The following is a 16459-nucleotide window of genomic DNA, read 5'->3' as shown; positions in this document are numbered from 1 at the left end:
CAAATGATGATTAATTTTGCCTCTTCACACCAACGCAGTGGATGTTAAATCAAAGTATCAAGATGGAATTGAAGTGCAGACTTCCAGGTTTAATTCTCAGGGTTTAGCAAAAGTATTTCATTCACTGTTTAGGAATTACAAGCATTTTGAAAGTCATTTCAAAACTTTGCCTTTGGATCATTAACATTCTGTCAGCTTGGGAAAGTGAAGCTGTGCTTTTCTTCATCTGATCCAGGAACTTCCAGCCTCTCCTCCTTTTTTAATATCTCTTCCTACTCCTGTGCAAGCGTTTGGATCAAATAGTAGCAAAGATTTAGGAGGACTAGCACAGAATGCATGAACAAATGAAAGACAAGGACTGAGCCTGAACAATAAGTGGAGGCTTTTTCTTGTTTTATATTGTTCATTAAGGACAGTTAAATTTTGTTTTATTTGTTTCGATGATGAAATGTATGATAATCTTTTCTTTTTTCATTCTGTAATTTGATCAAACTTCATAGATTAGTCATTTTTTCCTTTCATCCTGTACATTTTTGTAGCTTGTGTGGAAAACTTATCCAACTTGTTTACACGTTTTTAGGTGACAGGTTGAGGATTTCTAAGAAATATGCAAACACTACAGCTGACTAAAAAAAAAGGTGCATACTCTCACCTTTTCTAATCCCTCTAGAAGATTGGTTATATTTGCAAAAACTAGTTATGCAAGCATCCATACTTTTCTGATCAGCTGTTGTTGTTTTAATAACAGCTGAGGTATTTGAGTCTCTCTAAAATGAAAACAGTCAAGCAGTGTAGTGATTGTTCACTTCATTTTATACAATGTTTGTTTTCCTCTCGTCTTGCCTCCCAATTGTCATTACGTGACTGAATTCAGGCAGAATCACTGCACACACACACCCACACACGTCTGTGTCACATGGGAAAAGACGTGACACAAGGGACGAAGACTGAGCCCGAGGTTAAATTGCTGTGGGGAGAGGCGTCGCATGGAGAAGGAGAGCAAACTGTAAGAACGAACACAGCAAATGTTTTCTTCTGACATCAGAAATTGTTTGTTCCTAAAAGAGGTTTTACAGTCACATCTTCAGAGCACAAAAACAAAAAGCATCTTCATTATAGTTTATAATAAACCTGCAACAGAGTTTCATTCGAGCTTTATTTGTTACTCAGACTTTCCTCCACACAAAACACTAAAATGGAGCACTGCTGTAATCAGAAAATCTCACAGTCAGTACAATTAGACAGCAAACATCATCAAAGAAAATACAAAAATATCTTCAGTATCGGTATTAAATCATATAAATAGCTGCTCGTCAACATATTCATACTGTAAATCTGCCCCTCTGCTCGTCTTCCTGCTCTAAAATCACAGCGCCGACACGGAAACCCGTGGAGCCACAAATATGTTGCCGGGTTAATGAGGCCTGTGGGTACCAAGTGTAATACACTCACACTTTTTAGACCCAAATGTACTCATGTACCTTCAAAGATTACCATATTCAAAAAAATTTAATAGCATTTTTAACTTCCTTTAAAATCTTTAAAATACCCTGGTATGTCTATTTTTTTTAAGTGTTAAATTCATGCTTTCTCCTCATCCCAAGTTTTGTGAAGCAGCTGTAACATCACCTGATATGTCAAAAAGTCAAGCCTCAAAGCAGAGCCTTAATAAATTTAAGGGTTTAGTCAGTATGTAAAAAGTGAGCCAAACAGGCGAACATTTTCTGTCGTTATCAAGTTTAGATTAAATTCCAACACGGATAATAAAAAAAACATTAAGATTGTTCTTCCAACGTGATTAAACGTGATGCACTAGGCAACTTGTATAATGCATTGTAAGACATTTTCAAATGTGATGCGCATTTTCTTTACAAAACAACATCTTGCACTGCAACTCGTGTTATAACAAACGTATTGAAAAGCTATCACATAGCTTGCAGACAGCACCATTAAAGAACAATCCGACTGTGCCACCTTTAAAACTACTAATGCTCCAAAATCTATAATCAGTCCTAAAATTAAAAAAAAAAAAAAAAAAAGTACTGCAAAATAAATTAAAAAGGCAAAGGTGTCTCGTGTTTACAGTCTGTAATCTGCACATTAACTTCTAGTTTTTCAGCATCATCTGTGCAAAGGGAAACGCTTGTGCAGGGAAGAAAATGAATTCTGATGCAACGCCATCGTGTCACATGGAAAAATGGCTGTTTATGTCAGTCAGATGACTTTTCTTCATGACTTGGCTCAGCTCAGTTCACACAACCACCAGATGTCTCTGTTAAATCAAACCTCCGCTGCTACAAAGAATCACAGAAACATCACTTTTTCAGATCATAATTTCCATTTTGAGCCTTTTCTCAGCTTCGTTGACATTTTACCAACAGGGACTGAGCACTGTGCACATTAACTACCTTCACTTTTGTCACGGTTAGAGAAAAGGGGATTTTCAGTAGAGGAATAGATCAACTTTACTAATTTAACTATGGGAAGTGTACTTTGGCTTTCAACCAACAGGGGCAAAAGATTTCATTTTATTTCTTACCTTTTCCTTTTTGTTTACAGGGAGGGAAGCCAAGAAATATAGAAACTATAAAATACTAGTCTCCTCACCTGAAGGAGCTGCCATACTCATTAAAAACATTAGTAATGGTTAACAGTAATATTAAGGCTTCCACTAAAAAGCTTAAGAGCTCCATGGTCTGATTAGTTTTTCATGTGGTTTTAATCCAAGCCAGTAAACAGTGGAAGTATTGTGACAGTTCATGATTAGGTCCACACACTCGGGGGTCACTGACAGTGGCTGTTGGGATATAACAGTGGGGCGAACCATCACCCACACAGATCTACAAAATCCTCTGGGCAGAGCGAGTGCAGCGGGTGCAGCCTCCTCTTGGCATGCTCCTCTGCAGCCTCACAAGGGCAGCCTTTGTGTGCCGCCCGAATGCAACCGAGTACAAGCATGTCTAAGAGCGACTATATGTGCGTTTTTGTTTCCTAGTGTCTATTTATGCATGAGTTTGCATGTGCATGTGTCCTGGTATTTGTGGCCCGTTTATGAGCTGCTGACCCGCTGTGCTGGCTGAGATCCCACCAGTCAGTGGGACAGCACAGATTGAGGACAGGAACGAAAGTGAGTCTCAATACTCTCTTCACACTGTTGTATTGTTGTTGGAGGAGGCAGGCTGGTGCTGGTGAGATGGCCAAGGAGGGAGGAAAAGCTGCAGGGAGCGGGAGTAGGTAAAAGGGGAAAGGGGGTTGGGGCCAGCATTCTGGTGGCGGTGGTTGTACCAGAACCATTTCCTCAGCTGAGGTTTTTCTTCAGTGTCTGCCTGATGAGCTTCAATCATGGGAGAGGGCTCTCCCCGTACACATCCAGTACCATAAGTACAAATTTCCTTTACTCTGTATAGTCAAAAAATAAATAGCACAATGTTTTCCCATTTCAAGCTGGCTGAATGCCCTAGGGATACTCATTTGTCTTTGAGAGGAGACCGAGTCCTAAAAGCCTGGTAAAAGAACGCGAAGTGAGATTTTCAGTCTTTGTCATTGTTGTTGGAGTGAACATGCTGGCACTGGGCTGAGCACGGAGCGGAGGAGGAGACAGAGGAGGTTTTAGTGGTGGTGGGTTCCCTGGGTTTATGTTTGCGATGCAGGGCGACTGCAGCCAGAATGCTGATTATGTGCACGTGGAAGTACATGGACCTAGGTGGGAAAAACAGAGTGGAACTTTTATTATGTAGGGAAAAAATGATCCAGCTAGATTTATACTAGATTCATTAATAATTCAGATTAGAAACGAGCAACAATGTCACACTTAACTTCTAACTTATGACAAGAAACCATGCGCATTGTGTTTACAATGGGGCAAGCAGTCATATGTTTCAAAACTAGTCACATGGCAACAACATAATGCATTTAGGAACGTGAGTATGGTTAAGATGACCTGCTGAAGTTCAAACTAAGCAACAGAATGAGAAAGAAAGAAAGGTGAAGTGAGTGACTTTGGATGTGACATGGTTGTTGGTGCCAGATGGCTGGAGTATCCTGAGCATTTCAGAAACTGCTGAGCAACTGACAATTTCCCACACAACAGTCTGGTGGTCCAAATGGTTAAAAATAAATAAATAAAATAAAAATATATCCGGTAAGAAGCAGTTCTCTGGGAAAAAAAGAGGTCAAAATGGCCAGACTACCTTAGAGCTGATAGGAAAGTAACGGTGATTCACATTATTACACCCAAATAATTACAACCAAGATATGCAGAAGACCATCTCTTAATGCACAATAGTAGCAGAAAACCACACCATGCTGTCAGCTAAGAACAGGAAACTCACAGTGGCTCTCCAAAACTAGACACTGGAAAAACGTTGCTTGGATAAGATGCTGATGAGTTACAATTTCTGCTGCCAGATTCAGACGTTAGGGTCAGAGTTTGGTGTAAACACCATGGAAGCATGACTCTACAAGGCACGCCCTGCATGGTATTAATGGTTCAGGCTGCTGTTGGTGGTGCAATGGTGTGGGGGACCACACCTTGGTACACTTTGAGCCCATTAAGCTCAAACTGACCTACCTGACTATTGTTGCTGACCATGTTCATCCCTTTGTAACCACAATGTAACTAGTTTTTAATGGTGCTACCAGCACAATAACACACCATGCCAAAATGCAGAAAAAATTAACCCCAAAACTGGTTTCTTGAACGTGTACTCAAATATCCTCCACAATCAACAGCTCTCAATCTAAAAGCACCTTTGGGATGTGGTGGTTTAGGAAATTCACATCATGGATGAGCAGCAAAGGAAATCTGTAGCAACTGTCATGCTTGCATGTCAGTATGGACTAATGAACCTAGGTGAGCCAATGCTGTGAAAAAACTGAAGCAGTTTTGAAGGCAAAAGGGCCTTCAAAGCTATACCATGCTAACAATACCGGTATTAGCATGCTAATACCAGTATTAACATGGTATACCTAATAAAATGGCCAGTGAGTGTGGATTAAAAATTCGTTCTAAGACCATCATAATACACACGAACATGAAACATCACCGAATTGTTTTATGTTTTTAAATAGTAAAGGATTTTTAAATACTACATAAACACACAGCTGCGTGCTCCTATATGGTCTACAGGTGTGCACACACACATTTACTGCAGAAAATAAGGAAATAAAGGGGATTTATTATGCTAGAGCTAAAGGAGAATCTAGAGCATTGCAAAGAGCAGTCTCGGGGACTTGCCCTTACTTCCTGTCTCTCGCTCAACTGTCAAAGAGAGGAAATGTGGCCAAGAACGGTTTATTGACGCATGATATAAGAACTGTTGACAATCCACTCGGCATGCCTGTGGTTGCAGTCAGCGTGATTACGCCTCTTTGGAAGTTTATGGACGTATGTACAGGGGTTCCTGCTCACCTTCACATGTATGAGTACATAGAAAGATTAATAGAACGCAGAACCACACAGAGTTGAAGCAAAAGGATAATTTGATTAAAGCGGGGTATGACGTACCTGTAATAAACTATAGTGTAGTCAACTGCAAGAAGGAGAAAAGGCATGACAGTGTAACAGATGGCCAGCTGTGTGGCTGCCCAAGTCAAGATGTCATAACCCAGCTTCATCACTCTGGAGCCCAGGAAGTAATGACGAATTGACCTCCGTATCTGGTGGGGAGAGGCAGACGGACAACAATTATCGTTTAACAGATGACAGGATTAGTGTATTCAAGGAAAACTTTTGTTGAACTATTTAATTAACATGCGAGAAGCAGAAAGTGCCAAGTGCAATAAAAAGTCAGTTAAAGCTGTTCCCAGAGAGGTTTTGTTTGAACAGGCACCAAAAACATTTTTAGAGCCACTTTCATACTGATAAGATATGTTTTTGTTTGTAGTTGTACTGAGGAAACTGAAATATCCTTAATCTTCACAAAGCTACCGTTGTAAATGTAACAAGAGCTGTCCCATCTATTCATGGTCAGTTTGTGTCCATACAGTCCGATTACCTTCCATTTGTATTTTAGAGCATTACTTTGCAGAGAATGTAGACAACTTACAGCTCTTGCTGCTATGGTGATGGGGATGGCGGTGAGGAAGGTAAAATAGTACCCTGGATAAACACCATGCCACAAAGCAGACAGGATAAAGGTCAACGCCAAACGGTGCTTTGGTGTTCGGTCATAGCACACCCTGAAAAAGGAACGGGTTGGGAATTTCACTTTTTTTTCCCCACTTTCCGACTGTGCATACAATTTGATTTCACACTCGCAACACTTACGTTTTAAGCCAAATTCCTGTTCGAATATTCCAGTTGTCTATGAAGGTCTTGAAGCTGGTTGCTGTCTAAAAGAAAAAAGATCAGTAGCTACAATAAGAGTGTGCTCCAGTGTCTAATTAACTCACAATTGGACACAGTGCTGAAAGCTCATGCTCTCGATTTTAAGCATCTGAAACGCGGCACCTCAATCCCGATGATGTTGAGGTTGCTGATGAGGTCCCAGGATGGCTTTCCATGTTCATCCATCCCAAGGAAACCATATCCTGCAGCATTGTTGACTGCATCAGCTGACAGAGGAAGAGGAAGATCATCACATGACGTCCATGACATTTGTCCCCAGAAGCAATAAAAAACAAAACAAAAAACTGGCCAAGTAAAACACACAGACGCACTAAATACTCACCTAATGTCCAGGCGAAGTAGAATTTGGGCCTTGAGGCTTGTATGGAGAAGAAAGCATAAGTGAGCCTGGTGAGGAAGGAGGCTTGGCTCACAAAGTTGGGGTCAACGTTGTACTTTATGGGCAAGGACCGAGTGACAGTAAGGAAGAACAGCATACAGCCGGCGCAGACTAGCAGCTTATGGCAAACAGCGTTCTGCAGAGAAAGCAAATTACTTCTGAGCACTGATAGAAGCACCATTACAAATGGAGAATATTAGGATTACCATTAAATCTTAAGCAACTCTCAAACTAGCAGAAATCAGCATCTATGTTTTAACTTAACCCAAGAGAAACCAGAAACAAACTATCAGTTTGTAGCTCTGCTCTAGTGGATACATTTAAAATGTTCACCACAGAAGTTACACATTTTCTTTGAAGCTGAAAAAAGTCCTCCTGGGTACCTCAGTAATATCTGACCTGCAACTATATGTTTGTAGCAGATTTTTAACTAATCCACATCAGCCAAGACCTTTCTATAGTTTTTTTATGAAAATGAAGCCATGCAAAACTTTAACCTCCCTACTGAAGGTATTTTCTGAGTTATAGGCCCCCATGTAATTTATGTTAAAGAGGTTAGGTTGAAATTTGGTGCTTTTTAGTTAACCTTATTGTTTTTTCCAGCATAACTCCTTAAGTACAACAGCTATCACATGAAACAAATTTCAGCTATTAAAAACTGCAGCCAATGTAATTTTACACCCTCTGCAAGTTTTACAATGTAAAGAAAAATCTAATTTTCTATAATCAACTTTCAGCGCTAGCATCACGGGATGCATCATAATTTTGATAGCAACTTTGCACAGATTTCAATTACTATAACAGAGTAACCGAAATAAACATTTATAGCTTAGACGTTTTATTTGTTTTCTGAGAATTCAATAGAGAACTTCAAGGGTGTTTTCACAATGTTGGATAGATAACAGGTCAAAAGAAGTTACATCATAGCAAGGACGTTTTGCTCTTTAGTCCTTAAAAGTCCTGGCCTGCTAACGTGAACTTTAAGGGCCTGTAATTCCAAAAATATTCATTGTGCGTAGGTCAATTTAGACTCCTCTAAACACCTGTTCTAAGTTTTATCTACTCTTGTTTCTGTAGGATATCAAGAAGGCCAGATCCTCATGTCAATTCAGACACGCAACTCTTGCTGTGAACTTGTGTAAACTTATTTCCAAGGAACAGCCAATCAGAAGAAAACTGGCTAAGAAGATGGGGAAGAGAGTCAAAATGGCCTACTTCAGAAACTGAATCAAGTGTAAGCATGCACCACATCCCAGTAAAAGAATTATTTTTGAACTGTGAATGATGTAAAGTAAAGGACAGTTCAAACGCTCTTTCAATAAAACAAGAACAAGAAGTAAAGCCACTGTAGTAAAGTTACAGAGATTCCAATCAATGGAAGAAGAAACATATTGCTGGATAAGCATTTAATCCCCCTCCTGATAAAACAATAACCTATCAATATAAAAATGAAAATAGTTAAAGACTACATGAGTAGTAACCAGTATTCATGAACTTACCAGAGGTGATGGGTCCTGGGTCTTATTGTAGCCATTCTGCCGATTACTTGAGGCATGCTGCTGCTTGAGCCTCGTGCTGATGTGTCTGCCCTCTATGAAGTCTATGTACTCTTTGTAGTTACTGCATGGCCCCACCAAGACACTCAGAAAGTTCAGATTGTAACTCAGGTACTCGATGAGAGAAGGCCTCACACTACAAAGAGACGAGGCAGAAATCACTGAAAAGAAACAAACCTTTTCGAAACACTAACTGAGATCGCTTTGAGTGAAACGTGACGGTGCTACTTTAGATTTTCTTCCAAGGTGATCTGAGAAATACATGCCATCTAGTTTTAAATTAAACATCCAACAGGTCGTGATCAGTCAGCATCATCGCTCGCCTTTAACTTGGTTTCTCTGACCCTGTACATATACCAGCTGCCGAGCAATAAAACGAACCAGGATGGGTATTAAAACCTGACCTAATTCATGACCAAATGCGCTTCCATCCATGTTACAAACTATGTGTAATATTTACAGTACAGGAGAACTTGTATGCAAAACTGGAATAAGGACAATGTCTGGTCCCTGATAAATAAGAACAAAATTAGTCCAGTTAATCGAATATTTAAGTATTATGACAAACACATCAATTACCAGATTTACAGCTACTGGGTTATTGCACAGGTAGGCGGCTATATTTTATGGCTGCTTTTAAAATACATTTTAATTCATTTTAAAACGGCATGCATGGTACAGTCCACTGATAATGTGATTTCATGAATTCACATGCACAAAAATGTTTTCCCATGCAAAACGATGTCTCTTTTCTAAGTTCCCAGCATGCTTTTTTCCATAAATAAACTATTCACCATGATTTCATGTCCTTGTCATTGTCCTTCGTGGCTAAAGGAAAAGAAACAGTTATTTATTCTTTAAATAAGGTCCAAGTTCAGATGCACTGTTAAAGTATCTGCACATGTAAACTTTACATTATAGGATTACACTCACCAGTTACGTTATTAGGTACACCTGCTAAACTGCTCCTTAATCCAAATGTGTAGTCAGTCAATGACATGGCAGCCACTTAATGCATTTAGGCATGTAGACACGGTCGATGCTGAAGTTCAAACCGAGCAGTACAGTATAGAATAAAGTTGAATTAAGTGGATTTGAATGTGGTATAGTTCTTATTGCCAGACTGGTGGTTCAGAAAAAGCTGATTTTACTGGGATTTTCTCACACAATTATCTCTGGAGATGGTCAGAAAAAGAGAAAATCTCCAATAAGCAGTGGTTCTCTAGGCAAAAAAGAATCGCTGATGCCAGAGCTCAGAGGAAAATCGCCAGATTGGTCAAGCTGATAAGAAGGCAATAGTAGCTCAAATAACCACTTGTTACAACTAAGAGCTACAGACGAGCATCTGTGAATAGAACATTTATCAACCCTTGAAGCAGATGGGCTGCAGCACTAGGTACCACACTGAGGCTACAACTCACACGAGCTCACCAAAACTGGACAGCACAAGACTAGAAAAAGTTACCTGGTCTGATAAGTCTTAATTTCTGGTGCAACATTTGGGTTGGGGTCAGAATTTTGTGTAAACACCATGAAAGTATGGATCCATCCTGGTTTGTATGAACAATTTAGACTGGTGGTGGTGGTGTAATGGTCTGGGGGCTATTTTTGTGCCACACTTTGGGCCACTTAGCACCTTATGCGCATTGTCCAATGGCACAGCCTACTTGAGTATTGTTGCTGACAATGTCCATCTCTTTATGACCACAATGTACTCATTGTCTAATGATTGCTTCCAGCATCATATCTCACAGCTCACATCATCGCAAACTGTAGTGGATTCAAAAGACCTCCACAGTCACAGTTGAATAGAGCAGCTTTGAGTTGTGATGGTACAGGAATTTGAAATCATTCTGCATAATGAAGGTGTAGCTGACAAATCTGCAGCAGCTCTGTGATGCAGTCATGTTGACAAAGACCAGGGGTAGGCAACTCCAGGCCTCGAGTGCCAGTGTCCTGCATGTTTCAGGTGTGTCCCTGATCTAATCACAGCTGATCTATATGGCCAAATTACCTCCTTAGCATGTCTTGAAGTTCTCCAGAGGCCTGGTAACAAACTAATCATTTGATTCAGGTATGTTGACCCAGGGTGATATCTAAAACCTGCAGGACACCAGCACTCTAAGCCTGGAGTTGCCCACCCCTGATATAGACTAAAATTTGAAGAATGTTTCCAGCGCCTTGGTGAATCAGTGCCATGAAAAAAATAAAAGAGTTCGAAATGCAAAAGGGGGGCCAACCCAATACTAGCAAGTGTACCTAATAAAGTGGCTGGTATATGTAAGTTTATCTATGCAGACTTGAAGGCTAAAATCAGAGACATAGGAAAATCCCACAGAACTCTAGTCTGTTAAAATCAGACTGTTTAAAAAAACCACACACACAGTTACCACTGTAAGTTACTAGCTTGCTTTGCTGTGTAAACTTACTTTATAGCCATGAGCTTCTGCTCCTGTGTCAACTGTTCAGTCTTCTTACACATACCTGAAAAAAATATGGAGTTGTTGATATCTTTAATTCCCCCCTCCCCCCTTCTCTTGTCCTTCTTTAACAGATGTTTAATTCTGACTCTAAGAGACTTTTTCACTGAAACACTAACAACTCACAATGGAAAAAAACCCCACAAATGTTACTAACAACATCAATGACTGCACATTTTGTGGCTCACAATTATGACTTCGACATTACATTAGAAGAGAATCAGAAGGACGCGTTTTAATAAAAGCCTAGGCTACATGTTTTACAACAGATGTGAAAATCTGTGTAAAAGCCTGCCATCCCTGTTAAGTTACTCAGACAGCATGCTGTGAAAGGCTTGCCAATGTGCTGAGCTTCCATATGTATGTGTGCATCCACTTGTCTGACTTACCGTCATGGAGCTGGAAAGCCAACGTGGTGAGCTTCTGTGTTACTATCATCAAAGGTCTGGGCAGAGAAAGATGGTAAATTATTGTTTTTAATTTATCTTAAGAAGTTTAGAAATTGATGCTCACAACCTGTGCCTGATTGTAGGTGGGCAAATTTGAAAAGATTTCACTTTAATAATCATTTTAAATTGTATAAATGTTGCAAGTATGATAGCATAGCAATTCTAATATATGTTTTTGTTTTGTTTTTTAAGTGAAAGTAAAAACTTAAGTCATTTAAAGCATTACCAATTTAAGCACAGCACTTCCCAAGCTCACCGAGCCTCTGTGAGAGACTCTTGGATTTATTTACCATTGTGAATCACTTCATTCTTCTCTAGTTGTGGCAAATCAGGTCACTTATTAATCCAATGCAATACTTTCCTATCCCCAGAGCTTCATTGGATCATCGGGCCCCTTTTAAACCAGCACAGCTAGATTTTCAGCTTATCAAGCACACATTTAGGAAACTCATGTGAATGTGTGTCCACATATAAACTACGTCTCTCTTGCACACACACACTAGTTTGTGTTGGTGTGAGGGCTGCATTGTGTGCACAGCATGGAAAACTGAGGCAGAGAGAGGCTGGCCATGCGGCTGGCAGTGCCAGCTCAGTGAGAGCTGGCAGGGGGCTCTGAAGTAATGTTTTCAGCCAGTATGTGCAAAACTCCAGTACTATAGCATACAGGCTCCATTTTCCATTTTGTACATTATAGAGCGGGCATAGTACCTATGATTTTCATGTCAAGTGTCAATTTCAGTTCATGGAAATGCTCTTGAACAAATGCAAACAGACTTTAGAGATAATGGCTAGATGCATAACACCCTACTAAAGACAGAGCAAGAAATATAGAGGGAAACCAGAAATCTATCAGCATGAATGACTGCTGTTCAGTCTGACTCACACAACCTTTGCTCAGAAACAAAGTTAAGTAGTGAATGTAGTTTGTTTGTTTTTTGGGGTTTTTTGTACTGAATTGATACCGAAACATGAAAGTGTATCGAAAAATAAAATAAAATCTGGATCCCTAATTCAATATGGGATCACCAGAGGCTGACTCACAGTCCTGGCTGCTCATCTCTAAAGTCACATGGAGTCTAAATGAGGCTGCCAACAAATTAATCCGCACTGGAACAAGGCAAAGTAGCTGCTGCTGAATACAGAGGCCAGCAAAGTCAGCTGTCGCTTTATAAAGTATAACCACACATAGAAAAACAGACATTTCCAATAAAATGGGAGGCAGAAAGCAGCCTAAGCTGGGCAGCGTCAACTGTGAACAATGCTGCTGCTATTTTTTTTTTTTCTTCAGTTGTTTTATATGTACACAAGGCTGGGGGAGTCGGTGTGTAAGCTGGTACCACCAAGGGTGGAAACTGATAACGTATCTAAACCTCAAATGTCTCCATAATGTGCTGTCACAAAGAAGGTGTGGCAAAGAGGAGAGAAAAAGAAATGCTTCATGTTTTCCTCACCCAGAGAAGTCAGTGGAAGGTATTCCATAGTTAAAGATGAAGACTCGGCTCACTTGGCACGCAGTCAGATAGCCCATAGATATCACCATGGAATACCTGAGTGGAAAAGAATGACACAAAGTAAATAAAGTAAAGGGCAGTTCAATCAATCGTTTAATACCATACCTAGAAAAAAAGAAAAAGGACACGCTGGTGTGGTAACAGTTGAGTCACCAGCAAATGCATTTGAGGAGATTAAGAAGTTTCCTTAATTTATGAGTCATTAGAAATTACTGCAAGTGATTGTTGCCTCTCTGGGTTACTTCACAAAAATTAAAAAAAAACAAAGTGAGCATAATGTTTCTTTTTTTTTTTATATTTGTGCCATTTACACTACCTCTAAAACTTCCAGCATGGTTTAACTTTGACAAGACGCAACTATTTCATCACACTCTCAAATGAAAAACAAAAGAATGAACAGGCACAGGTAAGAACTTGTGTCATTTCTGCAGGACTGAAAACCTGATATTCTGCTTTACATTTCACATTGTCAAAAAATTTTAAACAGTTACAAACATCGGCATATCTTAAAGTCATGATCACCCGTTGTTCTGATCGTTCCCTAGATTGTCCTGGCTTTAACCTAAAATGCTCACTTACTTTGTTTCCCCGTATCAGTGACACAGAGGTGTGTGTCCAGAAGCCCATGTTGAGTTTACACAGTGTTTTGCCTCCAAAGCCATAGAACAATACCAGTTCTACTTTGCTCTACCTACAGGTAATCCTTGAATACCTCACCAAGATAACCGTACAATTTTGCTCTAGTCATAAAAAAACAAAAAAAGCAACAACTGCCAGACACACCTGAGCCATGCTGTCTGAAGTCAACACCCATATCCACCCAGACATAATGGAAAATGTGCATGTGCTCTTAAGAGTTCCACTGAAACCCTGTAAACATGAAAGTTTCAACATCCGCATAAACACCTGCTAGCTATCTTCATGAGTAGACTGGTCAGGCTGGCATGCCTGGCTGCCTGTCGCCTGACGTGTTCTCCAAAGGTTTCATGCCTTTAAAAAAGTACTTTCGTTCAGGCCACATTGGAACAGGAAGACAAAGGGGGCGAGGTGAAGTAGAATGAAGTCTTTCTTGGAATGCGCGGCAGGGAGTGAATGAGTGGTAAACTTCAAGGGCTTAAACTGAGCAACCTAGCCCACCTATGAAGTGAATGGCTTGTGGGCTGGGTTGATCTCGTCTGGCAAGTTTGACCTGAAAACAGCAACAGCTAGTTCTGCAGCCCTATCATGGTAAGCGCAGTCCTGTCAATCACATACCGGCTTGATGAAGCAGGCACGTCAGTCAATGCAACCGGAAAGGTGTGTGCGCGATGAGAACGACTACAACCAGACCGACTAGGCTTAATTCATGGTTACAGGAATTACGGGCAAAAGAGCAACAGTTGCACAATCCATGTAAGAATCCACTGGTGTTTCAGACTTTTGTTTCTGTCTTTCAGAATCCATTATATAGCCATTCCCTAGACTTTTATGTTGATTGGCCTTTGAGGCTTGAATTTACCTGTGCACATTGTTGAGGTCAGCTTTGATGATGATCAGGTAGTTTGCAACAACCACAACCAGGATGTGAGATGAATACCTGCAGAAGTGACACAAAACATTCTGTAGGTCTTTTCAATGACACAGGCAGCATGTGCCAATACAACTTAAACACATTTCCCACAGATACCTGCTGCTAAAGCACTACAATACACACCCATACAAATACATGCGTTTCCAATTTGTCTCATGACCGCATACCCTCAGTGTTCTACTACAATTATAAGCCCGAGGCATTAAAAGCATGTTCTAACTGTGCACCCAGGCCAGTTAGTACCATGGCTATTTCAATGTTGTAGTTTAGCATTGTCTTGCTGAAACAAACAATATGCATGTTGTCAGAGTGGCTATATTATTTTGCTCTAAAACTTACATTATTATTAATGTGGCCTTCACAAAAGGTGGATGATACCAATGCCTTGTGCATTAAAGGACCTAGACACCACAGATGATGCTGTAGTGGCAGGAGGCAGAAGTGTTTTCTTGATCTGGTTCACATGAAGTGTTCCTGAGCGCATGCAATCATTTTTCCTACAGAAGGTCTGTTTTTAGTGCTGCAGCCTGAGGGCCTGAGACCATATTCTTAAAGAACTGTTGATCCAGTGGGCTGGTCTTTTTCTTCTTACGTTGACCTGCTACCATCTTTTAAGCACATATTTTTCCAAGGACAACACCATTTTTTCTTTCAGCATTTAACACATTGCTTTGTAGTATTTTTCCAATTAAACGTGTGATGTAAATGATTCATTAATCACTGCATTCTGATTTTATTTAAATCTTATACAGGTGGGCCCACATACAGCCCACTTTGATATTAAGTGAGGCTAGTGAAACTCCCCTTTCTGTCATTGTAAAGACATTTGAATATTTAACCCCTGAGACTTCTTAGTAGAAGAAAAAGAAGTGCCGTTTCAGTACATCTTAGTTGTTCAACATAAGTGTGTGAAATTACAGAAAAGGTTCTGGTAGCTTATTGCCTAGACTGTTCTGTAATTATAAAATATAAAGTTTTTGTTCATTGACAGAAAACACTTTTTGAAACATGGACACATAAAATATCTTTGACTCACATACTGGAGAAAAAAATGAATGGAGTGGTGTGTGAGACAGTGCCATACATTACCATCCAAAGCAGAAGACGAGAAAACCAATACCGAGCAGAGCGGCAACAAAGTGCCTGACCCGGGGACTGACATGGGCCGGGCTGAGGTAGAGACGAAAGCAGAAGGCAGCAGTTAAGGCAAACAGCTGGCATGCCAGAAAATTCACCTGTGTGGGAAGAGATAAAAATGAGGATTGGGGTGAACAGCAAAGAGAGATAATCAACAAACATTTCACGTTTTATACTTTTATAGGCAATTAAGGGCTTTAAGGTATATTATCATAGTGTACTATGATAGTGTAAAAATGTTATAGGGACATAAAACAGCAGCATATGACACGTTGCAGGACTGTATCGTTATTTTTATTATTAATAATTTTCTTTAAAACGACAGAATTTAGTTTTTGGACAAAGCCTCCAATAAAAGGACAATAATGTGGACGTGGACGACTTTTAAGGAGCCACGGCACGTGTGTCCCACAAGTGACACAAGGTTAATTGACGGAACATCATTTATGACATGAAATTTATTTATTTTTTAAGAAAAAACCCCAGTAATATATCAAAAGATTTAATTCTTCCGAAATAGCCCCACTGACTTGTGACTCACGCTTGTCCTACCTGATCAAGAGGAAAGCCCAAGTATTCACTGACAGGCAGCAGCCACTCGGATCCAGTGGTTTTAAACGGAGTCTGTGCCGGCTCGCCCATCCTACGCAGCTGTTCTGTCACGGCACCTCGGTTTGCCAGGTTATCTTTACGTGTGTTTGTAGCTAACTACGAACTATTTTCTGTGACTGAAATTCATCGTTTTCCTTTGAGCGCCTGTGACAAGTCAAACCAGTCGACAGACCAGGAACACTCCCTCCTCCTTCTTTCCCTCCCCGTCAGTACCAGTCGAGTTAGACAAAGGCAGGCGAAAAATAAATAGCCCTTCCGGTTGCGGCTTACAAAATAAAAGCCAATTCAAAGCGAATAGACCGCAGACTTCAACTAACCGCACAAATCTCTTCCAGCCTAAAGTCTTCTTTTAACCATACAATGTCCTAGAGTCCACTATTGATGAATGGAGAGCACAGATTGCTATTGTGTCCAGG

General features: G+C 40.2%; 1 protein-coding gene across 1 annotated transcript; it reads right to left on the bottom strand.

Moving 5' to 3' along the window:
* Window positions 1-1142: 1142 nt before the first annotated feature.
* On the bottom strand, window positions 1143-16247 carry mboat1 (membrane bound O-acyltransferase domain containing 1). The gene is made up of 13 exons (XM_005744626.1): window positions 15984-16247; window positions 15384-15529; window positions 14223-14300; window positions 12665-12760; window positions 11154-11209; window positions 10714-10768; window positions 8228-8420; window positions 6672-6864; window positions 6452-6555; window positions 6269-6333; window positions 6048-6180; window positions 5507-5658; window positions 1143-3699 (listed from the first exon to the last, which is right to left on the bottom strand). The coding sequence occupies exons 1-13, from the start codon at window positions 16071-16073 to the stop codon at window positions 3531-3533; spliced, it is 1530 nt and encodes a 509-aa protein (XP_005744683.1). The 5' UTR covers window positions 16074-16247; the 3' UTR covers window positions 1143-3530.
* Window positions 16248-16459: the final 212 nt, after the last annotated feature.

Source organism: Pundamilia nyererei, unplaced genomic scaffold (genome assembly GCF_000239375.1).
Source record: "Pundamilia nyererei isolate P.nyererei 1_Seehausen unplaced genomic scaffold, PunNye1.0 scaffold00146, whole genome shotgun sequence".
NCBI classification, from domain to species: domain Eukaryota; kingdom Metazoa; phylum Chordata; class Actinopteri; order Cichliformes; family Cichlidae; genus Pundamilia; species Pundamilia nyererei.
The sequence above is the reverse complement of the archived record's forward strand: the minus strand, read 5'-3'. Positions and strand labels throughout refer to the sequence as shown.

Coding starts and splice junctions, on each gene's coding strand:
- mboat1 (XM_005744626.1), bottom strand. CDS start 16,073: ATGGGCGAGCCGGCACAGACTCCGTTTAAAACCACTGGATCCGAGTGG. Junction 14,301..15,383: donor CTCGTCTTCTGCTTTGGATG/GTAATGTATGGC, acceptor TCACTTCTGCAG/GTATTCATCTCACATCCTGG. Junction 11,210..12,664: donor CCTTCCACTGACTTCTCTGG/GTGAGGAAAACA, acceptor TTCTCTGCCCAG/ACCTTTGATGATAGTAACAC.